Source organism: Trichoplusia ni, chromosome 6 (assembly GCF_003590095.1).
Source record: "Trichoplusia ni isolate ovarian cell line Hi5 chromosome 6, tn1, whole genome shotgun sequence".
In the NCBI taxonomy this organism is placed as follows: domain Eukaryota; kingdom Metazoa; phylum Arthropoda; class Insecta; order Lepidoptera; family Noctuidae; genus Trichoplusia; species Trichoplusia ni.
The window spans coordinates 8,123,970-8,145,309 of record NC_039483.1 but is presented as its reverse complement, the minus strand read 5'-3'; the positions used below and the strand labels follow the sequence as shown (position 1 = coordinate 8,145,309).

Sequence of the window (21,340 nt, the reverse complement as noted above, 5' to 3'; positions counted from 1 at the left end):
TCTTTTATTGCATAATCCTTTATATCTTAATTCGGAATCGATTTTCCAATTTGCATTTCTTTGGATGGTGTCAGAATCGAATTATGTTTATGTACTTTTTGTCGTCAATCGCAAATATGCAAAGACCTTTATGCATCGTAAAATACTTTACACGTACGTGAGACAATAATTTTTCGTAACAAATATTGATCAAACCATTGAAGTTTCCATACGGAAATCACTGGACATCTAAACGAATAATAACGTAGACTTTTATGGTGATAGAAATACCCCAAGGCACACAGCGAGGCTAAACCCAATAGCCTTATTCGACACCTGACGTTACATATGATTAAGTGTCGAATTCAATATCGATTACAAATTGAATTTACAAGGTGACATGTTGACGGTTCAGAATAATAAAAAGCTCGCATTCGCTTCAATATTCCGAGTGTCACCTTGTCCATAGGGCGTCAAGGTCGTTAAGACCCCGCTTGCTAATCGGGGGTTTCAATCAAAATGAGCAAAGGTCCGGATACTTGAGCAGGAAAGTGAAAACGGAGATACGTTATCTTGATTGAACTTCACTGTAATTTACATTTTCTAATTATGAAAATTATTTTATTAAGGTAAAGCGAAATGGGTTTATTTAAGCTTTAATTAAGGCGAAGAGCTTTTATTTTAAACAGCATCATAGACGTTACATAAGCATATAGGTATTCGCGTTACAATTAAAATTCTATAGGATCTAAAAAAGGTTTGCGGTACTACAGATCAATAGACCATTACTTCATGTACTTATAATATGTCTGTGCCTTAAGATTTCTTCTGATAAAATCATGTTGTCAGGTATCATTGCAGGAATTTACTATAATTAGTGCTTATCTACTGCTGCCTGACGGAAATTGTCGGCTTAACTTAATTACTTTTTAGTTGTGCGACTTAATCTTTGTCGGTGTGATTTTATGAACATACCGGCTTTTTAGTTGAAAAGGACGTTCTGTCTTTTTTTAAAAATAAATGCAGACAACATCACATAGATACATTGTTCTGAACCCAAAGTAAGTTACTAAAGTACTTGTGTTATGGAATTTAGATACAACGAAGGTATCACAAACACCCAGACCCGAGACAATGTACAAAATGTGATATTTTTTTTACATTGACCCGACCGGGGATCGAAACCGGGACCTCAGAGCTAGCGACACCCTGTTTTTTTAACCTACTGGGATTAGATAACAATCGCGGGCAAAAGCTACTCATAATATATTGGTTTGACCTAGTAATATTAGTTAAGACCTATATGTTATAATCTGATATGATTTATAACTTGATACCGCCTACTTAGATCGTGTGGGTGAGAGCTCGCAATTACTAGTAGCCCCGTAATTAAGTAATTCAAGTTTTTAATAGTAATCGTTTATTTTGCGGTAAATGTTACAAATGTAACTGCTTATTACTGTTTTTGTACATTTTAGTAACCCTACTTCCCACGTATTGTTTTACACCTATAATAATCTAAGTTTTCTTGCCTTCCTTTACTCATACGTAACGTGACTATGATGAATTCGTTTGATATACTTTATAATGTATGTACATGATAAACAGAATGTATTTGTTCTTAAAATAATTGAGTTACTACGTATTAATATAAGTTTTATCGTTTATATTTTTCATGTCCGCATTGTAATTATTTTTTTCTAGAACTCATTAGTATTGCAAAACAAGATTGCTGAGACAGCTTCTATGTAAGCTTCTTTTTTTAAGGTAATCGTCCACTTTTCCAACATACCTTGAGGAAATTATGCGTAAAAAATCCAGACCAAAGTAAGTCAATATAACTAACATATTTAATGTCATAATGTTTAAACATATTTATTCAATCTCACAATGATAGTATAAAAAGTAAACTCTCTAATTTTGTTTTGACAAGTTTAGTCATTTATTGAGTGGCAAATGTTGAATAGGCATGACTCGTAAATTGTTAGATAAAGAATCTTCACTTAAACTATCAAAGTAATGTGAAAGTCCAGTATTATACAGAGTGTATTTTTTGAATTTAGTAATGTTATTTAAATAACATAATTGATTATGTAATAATTGATAATTTCCTATACATCCGGTCTAGGCAATGGATATCTATGTACAGAAGTCGTATTTATAGTTTGCTCTTGTAAATCTGGTTTGCAATATATTTACAAATATTTACGACTGTTATATCATGTAATTAGAAATTGTGTGAAGGAATGACATAGTTGTTTAATTTATAGATTGAAGATAGAACCGGAATAGTGAAATTTGTCTCACTGATATTGAGCTAAGTATTTATTGCTGTTACTTTATGTTAATATCGAAATTACATAAAATCTATTATAACACGGCTGAAGTTAATACTTATGTTTTTTGCAGAACTGTCATTTACGCAGACAAAACCAAAGGCTTGTGCTAGTGGTAAATAATGAACCTCACATTACATGCTTCTATAACAACATCGTACTTAATTGCAGTTAAATCAGATCGTGCATTCGTGTAGTACCAGTAGGCGGTACTTATCTAATTAAAAAGACCGCACAAACTACACACTAAGTGGCGATATTACGATTTGAAACGAAACAGAACAAAATAACGTAACACAAACAAAGGAAAGCGTCTAAGAATTCCCAGAACGAAACGAGGTGAAAGGTTCCCATGATTGTCTGCACGTTATTGTACCAATCGCCGGCGAGGGTTGACTCTCGTCAAATTATTAATTATTAGGTACATGAGGTTATGTTTCCCTGATGTTACGTAGGTATCATGTAATGTGCGTTCATATCGATGTTCTTTGTAAAAAGGTTTTATTACAAACATCGTGCAATTTTACTTGAACGGAGCATCGTGTTATCAGCCCGCAGCTCCGGAATCACCCACTGCTGACTATTGGTCTCCCCTTTTTAGCGATGGTTCGTTTACTGATAACATATGAAGGATCCGGGTGTTATCAGTTTGCATTGATGACAAACGAGCATTTAACAAATTATACCCTTAAAATTTTATTTTAAATAACCAACCATAATTACCGCATTGTTTTCTTCATACTTACGTATTTACATAAGCATAATCAGGCAACCCTATGCATGTCTCCATTGACGTGCGTCGACGCATCGCGTGGGTAACCATTACTTAACCATTAAAAAAACCGCACGAAAGCAACAGTGATGTATCGTAAATCGTTTGTATTGGACATACGCGGAAGGATCGAGGCACTATGCGGAACGTGGATTCGAATAAATTAGTATTATGCTGTGAGAAGGCTGTATACTATGACCTTTGCTTTAACTGCATGTGAAATATTTATGGAGAGGTGCTAGCCCTGGCCTCGACGGGTAACACTTGTCCACTGTTATTTCTTTTTAAATGATGTTGCCTTAACATTATTCCTCTTTTTGGCAATGGTGTTTAAATTACAGGGAGAAAAATGTATGTTTTGTTTTGTATGTACAAGTATTATTTAAATTATACTCACAACATACATATTTATATGTTTATAGTGGAAGAACAGATAAATTGTAAATATTAAGATGAGAGGAAAAAAGAAAGCATAAACTTCACATTCAGTGGCGTCAAAAAAGATTAAATCGATAAAACATTCAATGCCGATAAAGATTATTCCACCAATTACACTTTTTTAAACTTAATCGTTAACACAAATAAAAACAATAACACGTTACGAATATTAATTTAGTTCAAACACATCACGAACGAGGCCGCATTACACTGACCCACTACACAAACATTAATAACACAGGCCGAAATAATAAAAAAACTTATTCGAAAAAAGAACTGACCGCATGTCAAGAATTCTAGCATGTCGCTCCATTGCAGTATCATAGTTGCAACTGAGTTGGTCGCACGAGTTTGGTCATTGTGGGGACTATCTAGATCTTTTTAATTGGCGACATCATAATATTTGAGAATTGTTCTTGTATTATGAGCACTTACAGCAGGACTGTTGACATTGCGAAAGCGAGATAGCGAAATAATTTTCGTGTAGCGGCGTCTCGCTTCAACGACGGAATAAGTCCTGTATAGAGTAAGTAGTAGCCACGCTAACTACACAGAGCAATAAAGTTACAGGTTAATTGTTCATTGCTAACATTTCATTGAAATTATATTGCTTTTTAACGTAAGTATTGCGTGAACCTGAGATAATCGTATGTAGGTTTGTTATTGTAGTTATTTTAGCGAAATTCACGTATTTTTTTGCAAGAACCTCATGGGGTTGGGCAATTAATGTGAAAACTAGACTAAACTAATCTTTTATTGCAGGTTAGCCTGAATTTTGTAACTCTTGTATAACTTGTCAATCTGCATCAACGATTTTTGTTATTTAGTTATTATTTTTAGGAAATCTAAAACGTTGAATTGGTGGTAGTAATAGTGGCTATCTATGTCGAATCACTTTTAAAAATTTGAAGACTAGAAATTTTAAATAAAAAAATATGAATAAAAATCTCTCATACATTTCAAAAGTACTTTGTGATGCTTAAAACCCTGTGCGTCGATTCCCCTCTAACTGGGTTGAGTGGAAGTTTAATTTAGTTCCCAAATTAGTTTAGCAGTGATGGCAAACGCAAATGGACTCGCTTCTTAACTAAGAGGATTTTAATATTTTAGTTTTACCTGAATTTATGTCATAGGTATAAAGGTTTTTGACCTCAAAATTATACTAAGAGTAAATTAACTATACTCAAAAAAAAAAAAGAAATTTTCGAGTTTACCGTAATTATTATGCAACTACATTCCAAAGTCTTAAAAATCATAAAAAAACATCGTAATTTCTCCACACCAATCAAATCAAGAGCATCATGTTTTGATACGCATTAATATTTACGATAATGGTCTAATAAATTAAAGCTTCGACTCTAATCAAATGTCGGATGTACATCTCAACATTCTCAACGTAAACCATGACAAAATCTCGGAGAAAGGTAAAATATAGGTTCTTCTAGAAAATAAGTAGGTACTATGTTTTAATATATTCCTGAAGGCTTTTGCGGTTTTTTGCGAACAGAACGTAAAATCAAAAGTAATAACATATTCGTCCACAGGAAAACCCGTTCATACAAAAAGTATATAGTTAAACGTGGCACATTATTGATGTTATTTTTATCGTGTTTTCCCCAAAAGGCAAACGGAAAAAACAACGCTCATCAAATTATAATTTCCTTAACTGTTTCATAGAAATTTTAGTCAAAACATGCATCTATCAAACAATTTGGAGCTAATGATCAACAAATTGCTCACTGGAAGCGATTCCGAGACAAGGTTCATATTTCGACTTTCCTCGAATTTCGTAACTGGTATTTAGTTCCAAATTCACACAGACCATTGTGAGCACCCTGGTTATGTAAGCAGTTATTAGGTCTTCAAATTACGTTACAAATATGACATGAATGATTATAAATTTGGACTCCATTGTCTAAACCTCATTAAAGTGATGGGTATTTGTGCCAGTAACTTTCCAACTTCATAAATATTTTAAATTTTGCGAACTTTATTCTGCTTTATGTAATACTGCCATTATTATTTAATTGTTGTTTGGAATGAGTAAGACCTTTCGCCCATCAGATAAGACTTTACCCGAATCCCGATGACATTAGTTAGTAGGTATCTAATATACAACCTCCACGCAAACTTTCAGTTGGATGAGGAGTTCGAAGCTTGCATCAAATACTTCAAAAACTCCGCCCACCAAATTCAGAGTGCAGGGGCAAGGGCGGATGGAGACTATGTGTTAACCACGTTCACGACGGGTTACGTTATTTTCCTTAGTGTTGTAGACAGTGAAATATCGCAAAACGTTTCCTACTTTTTACAAAACCACACCAGAAAATCGGAATAAAAGCGATAATAACGTGGAAAATCAACATTTTCACTCATATGGGAATTATTTGCACAATGGCCTCTTTGTTAGATTTATGAACAAGATACAAGGCAAGTTAATTTTTTTGCAGAATGGGGCATTGAGGCCTATTGATTATACAATTGTGTTATTTTAATTTATTCTCTTTAATTTACTTGACGTTAGCGAATCTTAATATCGAAACAATTATTAAATAATCGCATAAATTATTGTTTATGAGTTTTATAAGCAATTATTTTATAAACGTAAATATCCTCCAATACCCATATTATTAAGTAGAAATCGTTGAGGATGTCATTATAAATAATAAATGTAAGTTAATGTTTTTCCTTTTTGAGTCCTTTGTAGTGTAATCTGACCTTAATCTGATACATTTTAATAATAAAAAGCTCTTGTATATTTAGGGGAAAGCTATGTTTGTGTTTTGTTTCTATGGAGGAAGTGTTAGGGGTATAGTGTCTCAGTCGACATGATCTAGTCATTAGCCTCGGGTATTGAGTAGCCACCGATTATTAAGCTGTAATTTAGAGTTTTAAGTTGATTCTAATATTAAAGATCCACATCCTAAGTCATAGGATTTTAACAGGAGATGAAGTTTACGTAAGAGTGTTAAGTGTTATTAAGTATCGTATAAATGCAAAGCGATAGCAAAATATACGCATTATTAAAACACGTAACACTATAACGTATCACAATATTGTCACACAATTATAACTCATGAATTATTGACATAAAAATGACTTGAATTATTTTACTTTCGCCTTATTTCTCAATTGCTGGTTTAATGTTTTTACGGGATACATATTAATGTCGATCTCACGCATAATGTTTTGGTAGGTATTGGAGTACAAGCATCAAAACACCTCGTTAACGTCAAATAATTAGGGATGTTCGCATCCTGCCAAACCCCGGAACGGAAACAGAATATATTTCTTATTGTTTATGTGTTTCTGTAACTTCATGGAATTTTCTTATTCATTCTCACTAATAAATTAATGTCAATAGATACATTTTTTGTTGTATTCCTATTAATGTTAAAAGTAATAGAATATACCGGATCCAAAATAATACTTGTAATGTGCAAGTATGAAAAAAGGCAATTGCATTTATGACAATAAGAGCTGAGAAAAAGTGATGTCATGGCGTTTATTTTGACATCTGTAACTGTCAAATTTGATTGTCATATCGTAACAAATGTACGAATGTACATGTTTAACGTTGAGATAAATCACTCATTGACAAAATAGGATTTTTTTCAAAACATTCACCTCAGTTTGCACCATTATTTTTGCAGTTTTTAATCTTAAGATGATAAAGTGCAGACTTGTTATCAAATAGAATTGTTGAATGAACGTGTGTCGTTATTGCATACTGCAGATTTCCAATTGATATGATCTAAGTCTAATTTTACGTGCAGTCTTAACCAGCTTTTAACTTTTTTCAGTAGCTATTAGTAACTGTTTTTCCTAGTGTGTAACTAGATTCTAAGTTATGGAAAAAATGTATGATAACGAGTTACGAAACAATACTTAATTGCCGCTTGTTATGCGGGTGTTAAGTAATAATGGTCTACTACCAAAAAACACATGATTTTAACACTTGCAACCAAAGCTAATGATCCGTTTACGGCAATGCTGTAGTTTTTTGTTCTGTAAGGTAGTATTCATACAGAGAAGCAGTAGAAGGATAAAATTTCGATATTATAAGAGACAAGAGAGGGTGTATCTTGATGAGCCACGAAAGAAAGTAAAAATTAAGATCATTCTAAATCAAATAGTTACACAATTTTACAATGGGTAAAAGTCAAGAGATATAATTATATAGCCTTACAATTTATAGATATTTTTTTTTTAAATAGAAAGAAACCCGATAAATTCTGAGAATCCATTTGACGCGAACCTCGCGGAGTTCACTTCGTAGCTTGTTCGATTTTTAAAAAGCTTTTGGTTAGCTTAGCAACATTGACCCTTTTTATTCTAATTTTATTTATGGAAATATTATTTGTGTCATTTTAGCCATTTTGATTTACTTTTTCGCAGTCATTTGTTTAGTAATATTTTTATTGTTTTCGGATTATCTCTGCATGAGCTGGCCCTATGAATGGTTTCATAGTATTTTTTATGCCTTAGAATGCATGAATACGAAGTGGCTTTTAGTAATACTGAATTATAAGGTCTTATTTGTTGCCTCTACATACATTATAAAGATTAAGGATACGACGAAATATAGAACTTTATTTCAAAAGTAACAACCAAATTCGTAAAATTCATTTGTACACAACGTATAAAGTTTACAAAAAGATCAAGATTTATTGTTTAATTAGATATTGTCGGATAACATTACACCAACTTACAACAGAGATTTGAAACGTAATCTCTCTAATCTACGGTTAAACTTAATTATGAAACTAGATAGGTAATTTTCCAAGTTGTAGCCGCTAATTTAAATCTACAAACACTTCGTTTCGAAAATGGTGTTGATAATTACAATTTGTTCTAAAGTGTTCAAAAAGTTTCTATATAATTGTGGAGCGTAAGTACTTATATTAGTATTACTGTATAAAACACTTTTTCTTAACGGCAATTTCAAATTTTCTTCGAAATTTAAATATTACTTAGTTACCGGCAGCAAAACTAATCGGACTGGTTTCCGACAGCTCGTTTAAAAAAAGAACAACAATAAATCGAGCGCTTATTTACGCGCGTAAACTAATCGAGCGAGCTGAACGGATTACTTGGACTTGGAACTCTTGAAACCTGTCGTTTGTGCGAAATTATGATATTGATACTTCTATCTACTTGGCGTCTGATATATATTGTACTTTAGATTCTATTCACTAGCTTTCGCCCCCGCCTCTGGCCAGATAAGATAAGAAAACAGCTATATTTCGCGATTAACACGGAATCATTAGTCTCCATAACAATATTTTGTTCAAACCAGCACCGATTGCCGGTTACGAACAATACTTCGGTTAAAATCGATTAAACCGTTACGAACTGATTTAGTAACTACCATTTAAACAAGTTTTCACAAAGATTGGTGAAGTTTTAGGTGAGAATAATTAAGAAACTGCGGAAATAAATAATATAGAAGGCGTAGCGTACAGATTAATTGCAGAACGAACTGTCAACGGTAAAATGTTTGTGAGTGCTTTTGTGACAAAAGACAAGAAAGTATGATTGATTTACATTTTCTGTCACAGTGTATAAGAATTATCTTGCCTTTTAAGAAGTGTGAATTTCAGAGAAAAATATTGTGCAGCATAAAAAAATAGGTTTATAAAAACCTCATTTAAACATCACTAAGTACAGATCGGCAACGAATATTTATATGTTTTAGTTTTTCCATTCATAAAAAGGCATTTGTCCTGTTGTTGTAGTTGAGAATAACAAGGTGATATGACTCAGGAATTACGTTAGATAGCCGTTAAATAAGTAGGTCCTAACCGCTTTTGTTTACGGATCGCGGTTCATAAAATTAGACAGGAAAATAACTACCATGACATAATGTTTATAGATATTGACACAAATTTAATATTAAATGATGATAACCAGTATTTATATAACCCATGTAGGTCTCTTGAGTATCATTTATAGTTTTGATCGGACGCAAACTTATGCAAAGCGTTCGAAAATTGTAGTTCACCTACTTTTAGCGTAATAAAAGATGTTCGAGTTTGTTCCAAAGCGTTATAAATGCTTTTCAAATTCGTTTTATGACCATTTATATTCTCAATTTGGTGTTCAATAGTCTCCTCTGAATGCGAGCAATATAGGCGCGCAATTAATATATAATTATAATCGAATATGGATAACAACAAGTTCTAAAGATCTATTTATATTATGCAATGATGACAAAACAGTTCAAACGTTATGAGTACTACACATACTTAAATGATATCTAAATCATTATTACGAGTGCCATATACATAATAGTAAGTGTATAGATACTTGTCGTTAACATCACGTTAGTGCGACAGGCAGCTGGATGTACCGGCAAAGATATAGATACCGGCAAAACACCCCGCAGTGAGGAGGGAGAGACAATGTTGACGAAATGTGACAACCGTCAAGATTGTTGATAAGTTTAGTCTTAATTTAGATTTTGCCGGCAACAGTCATGAGACAAAGAACAATTATCTTGATTCGCGTTAAGATCAACAAATATGTACATAGTAATTTCAAATAAACCACAAATATACGTACTTAGGAAAGCGGTGGGTGACATCGGCATCTTCCTGTCTTTCGGCGGGGTGCTGTACACGAACGCGGGGTTGACACAGCCGCGCGGTTGGTTTGGACACATGTCACTTTCCGAACCCCTGCGCACGCGCTTGTGCGTCATTAACTCAGACATTGATTTCGCTGACTCTGATTTTCCCATACCTTTCATCTTTTTCTTGACCTTATCGCTTTCCGGTGAATGTATGTGTAATATCGCGGCTGCTTTCGGAGGTATTTTCTCCGGAACCAACAGTTCTTTGGCCGAAACACTCTTTTGTTTCTTATTGGTAAACAGATCACTGAACTTCTTTTCCACTTTTTTTGGCCGTTGAGGCTTTAAGCTCAAGTCAATATCGCCGCTCTTCTTTCTCTGCTTGGCAGGTTCCTGCTTCCGTTTCGCCATGGCTGGTGTCTTTGGTTTGTACGTTCCTTCAATACCCGTATAACCTACGTCGTAATCTTTCTCCGTCCAGATTTGCTTTGCAAAAAAGATTCCGTTAGATTTTATTTTGTCAATGTCTTCTTTAGTTTCTTCGTCCTTAGACCGCCAGCGGTTACCTATCAATCGTAGGGAAGCGCGGACGGATCTGGAACGCCGTAGGCCACTTTGCTCCCTCTTGAATTTATCGAGGAGGGTCTCCATAGCCCTGTGAGGGGTAGCGGGGCGCACTGGGCCCTGGGCATTGCACGTCACGATCGACTACGCGCACTCTATTCACTAACGATAGTTACGTGAGTCGCTTCCTTCTCGACGTTCACTCGGCGCCGCGTCGGAGAGTCGAATGCGGCCTGCAACAACGTGGTAAATGGTAGGGCTCTAACAGCGAGACCTCGCGGTAGCCCGGCGCGGACAAACGCGCTTGTCTGATAAACTGCTCTCATTTGCACAATCATTTGATTTGATAAGATATGATTGTTTGGAATACGCTGTTCACGAGTCAGATTTGTTGTGACGTGAACTCAGAGATTAATTCTAAGGACACGGTTATTTGTTGATCTGAATCGCTACTATGAAGGTGCATTGCTCGTGAAGTTGGTATCGATTCTTTCGCAATGTTCGTGTGGCTGGTTGTGGCTTGATTTACGGCAATGCGGAGCACGCCAGCGGCGCGGCGGCGTCGACAACTGTGCCGTGAAGCCGTGATCGATCATTCGTTATTTATTGGACATAGCCGGTAAACGACGGTAAACTATGTCCTATAACTCCTACAGTTTATGATATAGTCAGCTCATTGTTATTGTCTTGCGCCAGTTACATGTTCTCTGCATTTCAAATCGCGTATTATGATAATGTTCAGATTTAAGTTATTTTTTATTAATAATTTTATGTGAAGATAAGCAAGTTAAATTTGCAATGTTTTTGTGAAAGTATTTCACTTACATGTTTGTAATACGCTTATCGTATTAAAATGGCTTAAATGGTGGTTACAATGTAGTAAGATAAAATCAAAACAAATTATACGGGTAACATGGTTTTATAAAACAAAAGAAGAGTTAAGCTGGTTAAATTTATATTATGTTCAATCTTCATTCGCGAAACGTTTAAAGCAATTTTAACCATAGCCTTATAAAATCCAGGTATTTAAACACCAATAAACTGTCTTCTTCAGGAGAAAGTTTCTAATTGCCTGTTGTTTACTCAACTATCAAAGACAGTCTCAAACTTTACGTCATTAAAACAAATGAACGTCGTAATCTTAACTCGAAATTAAGTTCGTCGAATAACAATATCGTGCTCACAATTAACCCTAGTAATACCTATAATAGAACTACTTAAGTTCTATTTAAATAAGCAATATTAATAGACACATTATAAAAATAATATTCTTTATTATGCACTAGCTGTTGCCCGCGACTTCGTCCCCGTGGGTAGAAGATATAAGTTATGATTTAGGTATACCTGCCCGGTTTTTTTTTTCACATTTTATCTTAGCCCCTATTAGTCGCAGCGTGATGGTTCATAGCCTTAAGCCTTCCTCGATGAATGGTCTATTCAACACAAAAAGAATTTTTCAATTTGGACCAGTAGTTCCTGAGATTAGCGCGTTCAAACAAACAAACTCTTTAGCTTTATATATTAGTACTAGCTGTTACCCGCGACTTCGTCCCCGTCGGTAGAAGATATAAGTTATGATTTATACCTGCCCTATTTTTTTCACAATTTCCTTTGTATCTTCGCTCCTATTAGTCGCAGCGTGATGGTTTATACCTTAAAGCCTTCCGCGATGAATGGTCTATTCAACACAAAAAGAATTATTCAACTACTATTAATCAACGTATCTGATACTACAATAGCTTTCATTGCAAACATAAAAGTAAACCTAACGTAGCAATTTAAAAACACAAGTACGAAAAAAACGTCACAAGTATTGGAAATCCGCACGGTATGCTGTAAAAGCGTGTGCGTTTTTTTCTGAATCCTGTGTCGTATTTTTCCATGGCCGCAATTCAAATTTAAATTGGAGAGGTAAAACCACGGTAAAACAGTGTAGCTTTTTTGTAGCTCCTGCTCATATATCAAAGTTTAAAATTAAGTAAGTTTAAGCATAAAGAAGCCATGTTTTAATAGCTTTAAAGATTGAAATCATAATTAAACTATTACCTAGATTATGATAATGAAGTACCGCGACTATTATGGAACTATTATTGGACAATTTGCCAGCATTGAATTTAATAAGACGTCAATGCCGACATAATTGATGGCGATTCTTGATAAGTGACAAACAGTTCCCAATGGTTGTGTTAATGCAGTTTAGATATGGTTCCTAAACTTTTTTTATTAGTTATATTAGTAAGTATAAGAAAAGGGTAGAGTAACGCTCGAAATTTAATCCGAAACACTTAGAAAGACGCTTATTTCAACCCTGATACCATGGGTGCGACGGAATCTTTTTGAAAATATGGGTCATTTTTTATATTGACCCAGTGTCCCTGGATGAAAATGATAAATACATTGAGATATGTAGCGCTACAGTGAGTTTTAGCCTTAAAAAATATAGAGAAGATCAACATGATTTTTTACAACTAAATCAGTTATCATTTAAAGGATTAAAGACTATCAAAATAGGTGGAAAGCTACTAACACACTAATTAGTTTATTTAGCTTAATAATAATTAGGTTAATATAACTGCTTAACAATAATATTTAATTAAATAGTAACGACATTGTAGATAAAAATAATAACCGTTATACCACGAAAACTAAGACAATGCGATAACGCTTACGACCCAGTTAAGTTTATTATAAGAACTTTGTTGTAAACAACTTTATTATTAACTAATTAACAGTTTTATGCTTCAACTAAAAGGAAAAAACAAAGTTTAATGTCACATCTAGATCTCGTAAAAGCTCTAATGCGACCGTAGCGCCATCTATCGAGTAGCTTATACAACAAGAACCGCTACAAAGATGTTTAAACAATCATTTACCTACCTAAGATTTGTTGGAAGTAAACACCACAGTAAAATATTAAATTACATGAAATTGATAAATATGAAGTCAAATAAATCCTATGCTATTTGATTTACGTAGGAGCAACCTACAACTTTTTATTACAAAAAGCCGGAAAGATGTCAGCCCCCTTTCCTTTGTGTGTTGTGAATACTACAAAAAAATAAACAGCTTTCATACTCCGGTCGACGTGAACTTAGCAACAAGTCGATCAGGTAGCAGGTGCTTTGCCCCTAATTATATGCGACCCTTCAAAAACCCCGGTCCTTTATACGTGAGTGTGTTCCGGGTATTTTGTATATTTCGTTTCGTTAGCATACTTTATTTACTTATTCGTTTATGTTGCGGAATAGAACGCCTAATTCGGTGGATTTTTAGGCCAAAATAATGCCGGCTTTAACCTTTATCTTTGGATTTTTGAGTCTGCACGGGGTTTTTAACTAACTTTAGCTTTGGTAAATACGTTTTGGTTATTCCTTAAATTATTTTTTCATCAAATAAGGAAAATTAGTTATGTTTACTCTTTCCTTAACATGTCTTCAGAAAATATAGTCCTTATAGACACCAGTAATACCAGTGATTTATGTACAACAAAATAAATAAAACATTATGATACATTCTATAAGAATGATATAATTCTAAGTCAGTATAAATAATAATTTTCATGTTTCAAGCCTGTAGCTTAGATTTTAATCAAATGTGTCCCTTCCTTTAGTACTGTAATATAATTGAACAAAATGGTTCATCATGCTTATGCTCACGAGACTATGAGAGTTCACGGTAATTAGAAACATATCTCCCATTCTGCATCCTCTTCACGTCTAATACGGTCTCTCGGGACAGATTTCAATTACAGCCCTACGAGACCAAAGTGCTAAGATCTGTAAAATCTATTATTTTTAAAGCCCATCGTTAAAGAAATTAACACGCCATTCTCATGTAGACGTGACTATGAAGTCTATGAACCAGTTTTAATGCACATGGTTGCGTGTTTAGAATGCAGTGAGGATTGGGAGTCGTGGTCGTGTTATCCTAAGGCAATAAACGAGATTTTCTTAAGGATTGTATTACACAAAAAAGTCACAAACGATGTGGTTGATGTTATACTGAGATTAGCTTGTTAAACAACCTTGGGTTAGCATCAAGTGTGGGCTAAATAGAGAGTTTCTAGTTTAATTGTTTATTTGAAGAAAATCTGTTAATTCTAGTACCCATACTACACTTATAAGCAGATCAGAAAAGTTTATTCATATATCAATATTAAATTCTTAATAAAAAGTTTAGTAACAGCTTTTGCTGTAGATTCTCTTATAACATTTAGAGACAGATTTTTTTGTCTACGGAATGAATAAACAAGTAAATATTAGGAAATTGGTGTTCAGACAATCTTACAACATTGAGGAGTGGTACCGCGCAAATCTATAAACAATATTGCATCACAAATCTATATTCTTTATTGTTGTATTTTATAATTTAAGATCTCAAGATCAAACAGTTGTTAATATTGAAACCGAAATCATTTACACAAGAGTTCAGGAAACGTCTCGTGATAATGGAGAGGAAACGTGTTAATTCTCGGGCCCTTTATCGGTAGCGCTCTGATATTTATGTAAATTTGTTGATTTTGTGCATGTTACGGAAGCCGAACATCGAAGAATACTATTAAAATGGTAATTTCCGATGTCAGTCGACGCCGGCCCTCGCTTCGAGAAATGAATCCTTTGAGTTTTATTTTACATTCCATTGAGCTTTTCCGTAGTCATTTTAATAATGTTCGCTTTGCACGTAGCGGGAATAGCGCAATGGAATTCGAAGTTAGCCCAATTCTCAATACGGAATCGAGGATTTCCAGATGCGATTTTAAAGTGGAGAATTCGTATTTCAACGTCGTTAAAACGACTTGAGAAGTGCTTATTCGGACAGTTTGAGTTATTACTTTATCATTGAGATCGAGATTCAGTTCTGTACTTCCGTATCAGACAGATACATGAAGATTGATGACGACTCTCGTCTTGTTGTTCGTCTGCGCCCTATATTTTAAGTACTCAAGTTTACGACAGTTCACATTCAAGTACTTCAGCTTTAAAAAACATGCGACTTAGATAAAATTCAATTCATTTTTGTTGTTATTAAATTACCAAGAGATAAGACACACAAATAAAAATAATTGATATCAATATTTCATAATATTTGGTTATATGAGTTTCCGAGAAACTTTTTCCCTATATTTTATTGAAATTTCGTATTCGTTCTGCGGAGAGCTATAGTTTCACGACGTACATCGCTAACAATAGTTTCATAGTTCCGTACATTCTGGGTTTAACGTATGAGGAGATAAACCGAAACTTCTGCATTTACAGCAACTGAATGTGTTTTTGCGGGGAGCATGTTTGTAGTAAACAATGCGTTATCACTGCCAACTAGAATATTTTATAAAAGTTTACTTACTATATGCTCATTAATCAACGAGTCATTTTTATGTGTAAAGTCAAAGACTATAGAATAGTACTACGTATTTAATAAACACCACCATAACATCATGTGGTGCAGTTCTTATCGACGGTGAAATTAAGAAACATTATAGGAACAAAATGTTTTAATCAACCTGTATTTACGGCAGTCTACGCATACCCTTATTATTACTAGATTCATCGTGATTATCATTAATAGGCTTAGGCGCAGGCGTCAAGCTAGACTAGCTCTTACAATACGACTGTTATGACGACAAATCTGCATTAAATAATGGGTAATAGGACCAAATACTGCGACAATCATTTCAACATATTTAATGGAAATTATTACCAAAATGCTAACTAAATCCATAATAATATCGAGAACACAATAGTTTCATGCTAATTTTAATCACTTTAACGCAATTAATACAATTTTATTAACATGTAGGCCATTGTAGGCAACTGTGTATTGTAGTAATTATTCTGATTTATGGGATAAATAATAGGGTATTAATGGTTAAATTGCAATAGCGGTTCCGTAAGGATAGTCGGTGGTTTAGTCAAATTCATTAATATTGTGGACAGGTAATTGGGTCGTTAAGGTTCGGCTGTGAATTATTGCGGTTAGACTACACTGTTCGGTGTTTGATCTATGGTATAGAGATACTAGCCTCACCAGAGCCACGTTAATAACTAAATCTATGAGATCTGCAATTTATAATTGAAATTAGATTAGCATTTTTGGTTTATTCATTACCTGTGCTTAATTGGTCAACCAAATATTTGGACACATTATGAGTTATAGTTATATAGTATATCAACTACAGTATATTAATTTAATGTCTTTTTTCTACAATATCGTGTTCTGGGGCTTTGATTTTGGTTTCGGTATCGTATGCGTACCTACCACTGCCGGCGTAACGCCAACTGTCCCACTAAGGGTTGTATGGAGATTTTTAATGATATACGTTGTCCAGAAAAAATAAGTATAATTCTTCGTTATCGATACATTTTTATTTGAGTTTAAGGTTCATTAAACAACAACAATTGACTGCAATATGACCTGTTCTGTTTATTTGAGAGATCCAAATGCATCCCATTGTTCATAGGTAATGCCTTTGTAATAGAGTATGTTATTTAAATGAAGTCTTTGATTGGTGATAGATACCAGTAAAACAATGCACTGCAGTTCGTCGGTCAAAATAAAAATAAACAAATATGATTGATGATCACCCAAACGATGAATTAAACAATTGAAAATTCGTTCACTTGTGTGACAGTGAACGATTTTTATTGGTATTCAACGTGACAGTACGGTACCGTCTTCAAGTACGATTTAATTTTGGACTGTGATTAGACAAGATTGCCGCTTAGTTTCCAAGACCTTTGTAATCAGTTAATTATTTCGTCAAATTTAAAGAAAAATGCTGTGATTTCTTGGCTTACAACCAAACACTTGCCTAGAATGGATTGAATATTCTCACATAAATGAATAATAATGTAAGTAGATAAATTGATAAAAAAGTGTCTTTATCGCCATCTATTGAACACAATTCGAACTTTTATGGACTTCATTCAAAGCACAAAAAATATCTAATTACGCTATCCGCTCTTAGTAGCGAAACCTCATGGTTCATGGCTGAATGTCGGCGTATACAACGCGACCATGAGACCGATTTGGATGGTATGAATATAGCTAAAGGCTTTTTTATACACGACAGGTATGTTTGAATATCGAACATGCTGTCATAATTACTAAAAAAAAGCATCCGTTGCTCATATGTTTTGGACAGACCTTTGAATTGAGTATTTTATACGATTTTTTCTTGTAAATTCATTTTATAAACGTGTTTTAAACTAGGCAAAATTTATATTGAAATTAGGCGTGTACTGATTATATGACCAAATAGTCCGGAACATTTTAATTGTGTGATTTATAACTGGTTTACTGTCTTAATAGTAAAATAGAACATTACTAAAACGTCGTTAAAGTAACAATGTTGTTGCTTAACTTGAACTGATCATTCCTTCGATCTGTAACTTAACTTTTAAACTTAATTAGCGTTGATAACTAATCGAATAAATAGAGGGTTAGGACTTAAAAGAGTAGAATGTAGTTTAAGTCTTATACCAAAAAGTCGTTAAGTACGCTACGTAACAAACTTTGGAACAGAGATCATGTAACTGAGACGCTACTAAACTAAATTTCAGACACCTTTACGATAGCAGACGGTTTCTCCGGAAACTGTTACTCGCCAGTATAAATTTCAGCCAACAGACCATAATTTAATCGTCCCTTTTCGAGACAGAATTAATTCGAATCATTGCCATAAATGGTTGAAGGTCTAAGACCGGGCTCTGCGAGATCTCGAGACGTTTTACACGTCATGCGAGCAACAAGTAACAAGTAAACCTGTCAATAAACTCTCTTGTTAGAAAATACATAATCAATCATTACCAATTTACACATCTTTTTTGTACGAAGACTCGTTATTACACTGTTTTAATGAGTTCAACTGTCAACATAACCAAACTTTCACTATCATGTTTTATTTGGTCGGCACTGATCACTCCGCGACACGTTTTTTGACACAAACACACGTAAATAGCAATACCTATTCGTCAACAAAAATAAACACGTCCGTTCCATTGATAAAAATAAGAACAAAACAATTGTCGTAATCCGTACACCAACACACAAACAGTTCAAAACATAACTAACGTAACGTTCGCGTAAAATAAAACCGCTGTTACTTGAAGTTGGCTGTGATCAACAGTAGAGCCAACCAAAAACAACATGGCGTCACTGCTGCCAACATGGCGGGCCAATATGGCTGCCGGCGACAACGACTTACGACGCACGCAGTCAACGGCCTTTGTAGTAATGAATGGGTTACGAATGAACTTTGACGAACCTGTTCCATCACTGCTCGTGCGCAGGTAGCTACGAGCTATCTATAACATACGTATTTAATTTATTAATTTAATTTATGTTTTGATCCTTTTCAGTCAAATAGAAATGAAGAATAAAGAGTTATTGTTTCATGTATGTTAGTTTTAAAAGTCCAAAGCTGTTAAATTTTGTAAGCTTACTACACAAGGCCGATAATTAAGTTTGACTAGAGTCATATTTACACTTAAAGTTCAATTGATTTTGTACTAAGAACCCGACCTTTTCGCTCAGTAAAAAAACTGTTTTTATTTGAAGTCGGTTGTAAATTGTAAATATGCTTTTGATTTCAAAAATAGTATTAAAAGTACTGATTTTTTTGCACCTTTTGTAAAAATTTGTAAAGTTTACTAAGAAAGTTATTTTTCGTTTTTCTATATTTTTGAATATATAATCTCTCGGCCTATATTGAATTGAAATAAATCTTAGTTAAGCTTATTGTATTAGAACTTGCTAACAATACTGTCGGTAGATATGTTTCATCTCCAGCAGGAACAATGTGCAACACTATGTGTTATGTTTGTATAAGTTCTATGGTTATTAACAGTTAGTACTCAGAAGTTCAGCAACTTCAATTATAATCAAACCGAGAAGAACTTGCTATATAAATAAACAAAACTTCTAATTATACGATCGCCCGTCTTAAACAAAACGACTTTAAAGTACAGTTTTAAAGGATACTAGTTCTTAAAGTAGATAATATGCTTATCCGTCTTTAGTCTTAACTTAAAGATAAATTTTGATTCTTCATTTATTTTAATTACGCTGGCACACAAACAATGCCACGTTAAAAGAAAGGTATATGCCAAGCTTTAGGATGACAAGGGTACTGGACAATAAAAGTGATTTTTAATTGCACTTGGATTAGCCATCTTATTCTTAAATTTGTTATTAGTTTACACTTATATGTATTGATATTCATCTTTCGTTGAGTTAAAATGAATTTGAATGCATAAAGGATATAAATAAAAAAGTTTTAAAGATTCAAGCTAAGGCACTTAAAGGTATGTTTTTTACTTTATGAAAGTAAATAAATAACGATAGAAACGTTTTAGACCTGGAATATTCCGCGTATTTTTAAACTTGGACATAAATCTCCAGTGATATTAGTTTCAAATTTGTGAAGATTCTTGTTCAGGTGAGTAGGTGTTGCCACTGCTTCATGAATACCAATGAAAAATAGAGAGAATTGTCAAGCGAAAACAAATGAACACTGATCGCTTAATAGATGTAATAATAATAATTGAATGTCACTAAGTACAAAAGCACCTGATGAGTCCACAAATAACAATGCATGATTAGGCTTAGTCAAAATGTATCTTGGCGAGAAGGATTTGTATCGAATAGCAAGCAATATTTCAAAGTTAACCATTTAGAATATTAAAAGAGGTGAACTAACTCTGTATTTTTTCTCGTTATCAAGCGAAACCGCTTTGTTGATTGTCACACACGTGGTGTGGCCACGCTAGAGTAACGTTAATAGTGAAAGTGTCGGCGCCTAGCGTAATAGATCGTTACGCGTTTGATGCACTCGACAAGAATCAAGATAAACATCGGAAAGTGACGTGTTAGATGCTTCCGATTGCGGTATTTAACGTTTTTATTGGATGTTGTCTTACAATTAGTACTGGAAGAGTTGAGTAACGCCATCTAGTATCAGTAAAGAGAACTGCACAAAAAAAACAAGTCTTAAAATGGGTATTTCTTCACGTGTAATAATTAACGAGGAAATTATGATCTGATATTATAAGGGTAAAACCAAAAATATTCCCCGAAAGATTTTAATCTCTAAACGGATACTAATAAATCAGTTTTAATGGGTTGTTTTATTTTAAGAGTTTGATGCTCAAACAACTTAAGGAAAATGTATAAAATTTTTCATTACAAGAACACGATGTACCGACAAATTTTATAAAGATGAATCTAATAAAATTCTCGTGTCACAATGTTTGTTACCGTACTCCTCCGAAACGGTTCGACCAATTTTTTATGAAATTTTGTATACATATTGGGTAGGTCTGAGAATAAAACAACATCTATTTTACATACCCCTAACACTAAAAAAAATATTTTGTTTTTTGGACGAATTTTTTTTTTATAATGTGGCATTAAAAATACATACTACTAGAAATAATTTATTAGGCAAAACAACGTTTGCTGGGTCAGCTAGTGTTATAATAAAATAGGCATTAAAGTATACAACATCCCTTACTTTTGACATCCTGTTTGATCTTTTTGGCCACCAGTCTGTTACTTGTGATGTATACTTATGTGTTAAAGGTAACTAACTACCTGAATACTCGTAACTTAATCATATAAAAATGAACTGTTGATCGTCTCAGATAGTTTGATTTGTCCGCTTTTACTTAGCCCACTGGC

The 21,340-nt window shown here is 33.8% G+C and overlaps 1 protein-coding gene across 1 annotated transcript in view; it reads right to left on the bottom strand.

Annotated features, from left to right (window-relative positions):
• Positions 1-19,009, bottom strand: part of LOC113494721 — a 43,421-nt gene extending 24,412 nt beyond the window's left edge. Inside the window, exons 1-2 of the mRNA XM_026873157.1 lie at positions 18,470-19,009; positions 10,090-10,896 (exon numbers count right to left, since the gene is read on the bottom strand). Of these exons, the coding sequence (XP_026728958.1) occupies positions 10,090-10,750 (661 nt within the window). The 5' untranslated portion in view covers positions 10,751-10,896; positions 18,470-19,009. The remainder of the gene's footprint in view (positions 1-10,089; positions 10,897-18,469) is intronic.
• Between the last annotated feature and the right edge of the window lie 2,331 nt (positions 19,010-21,340).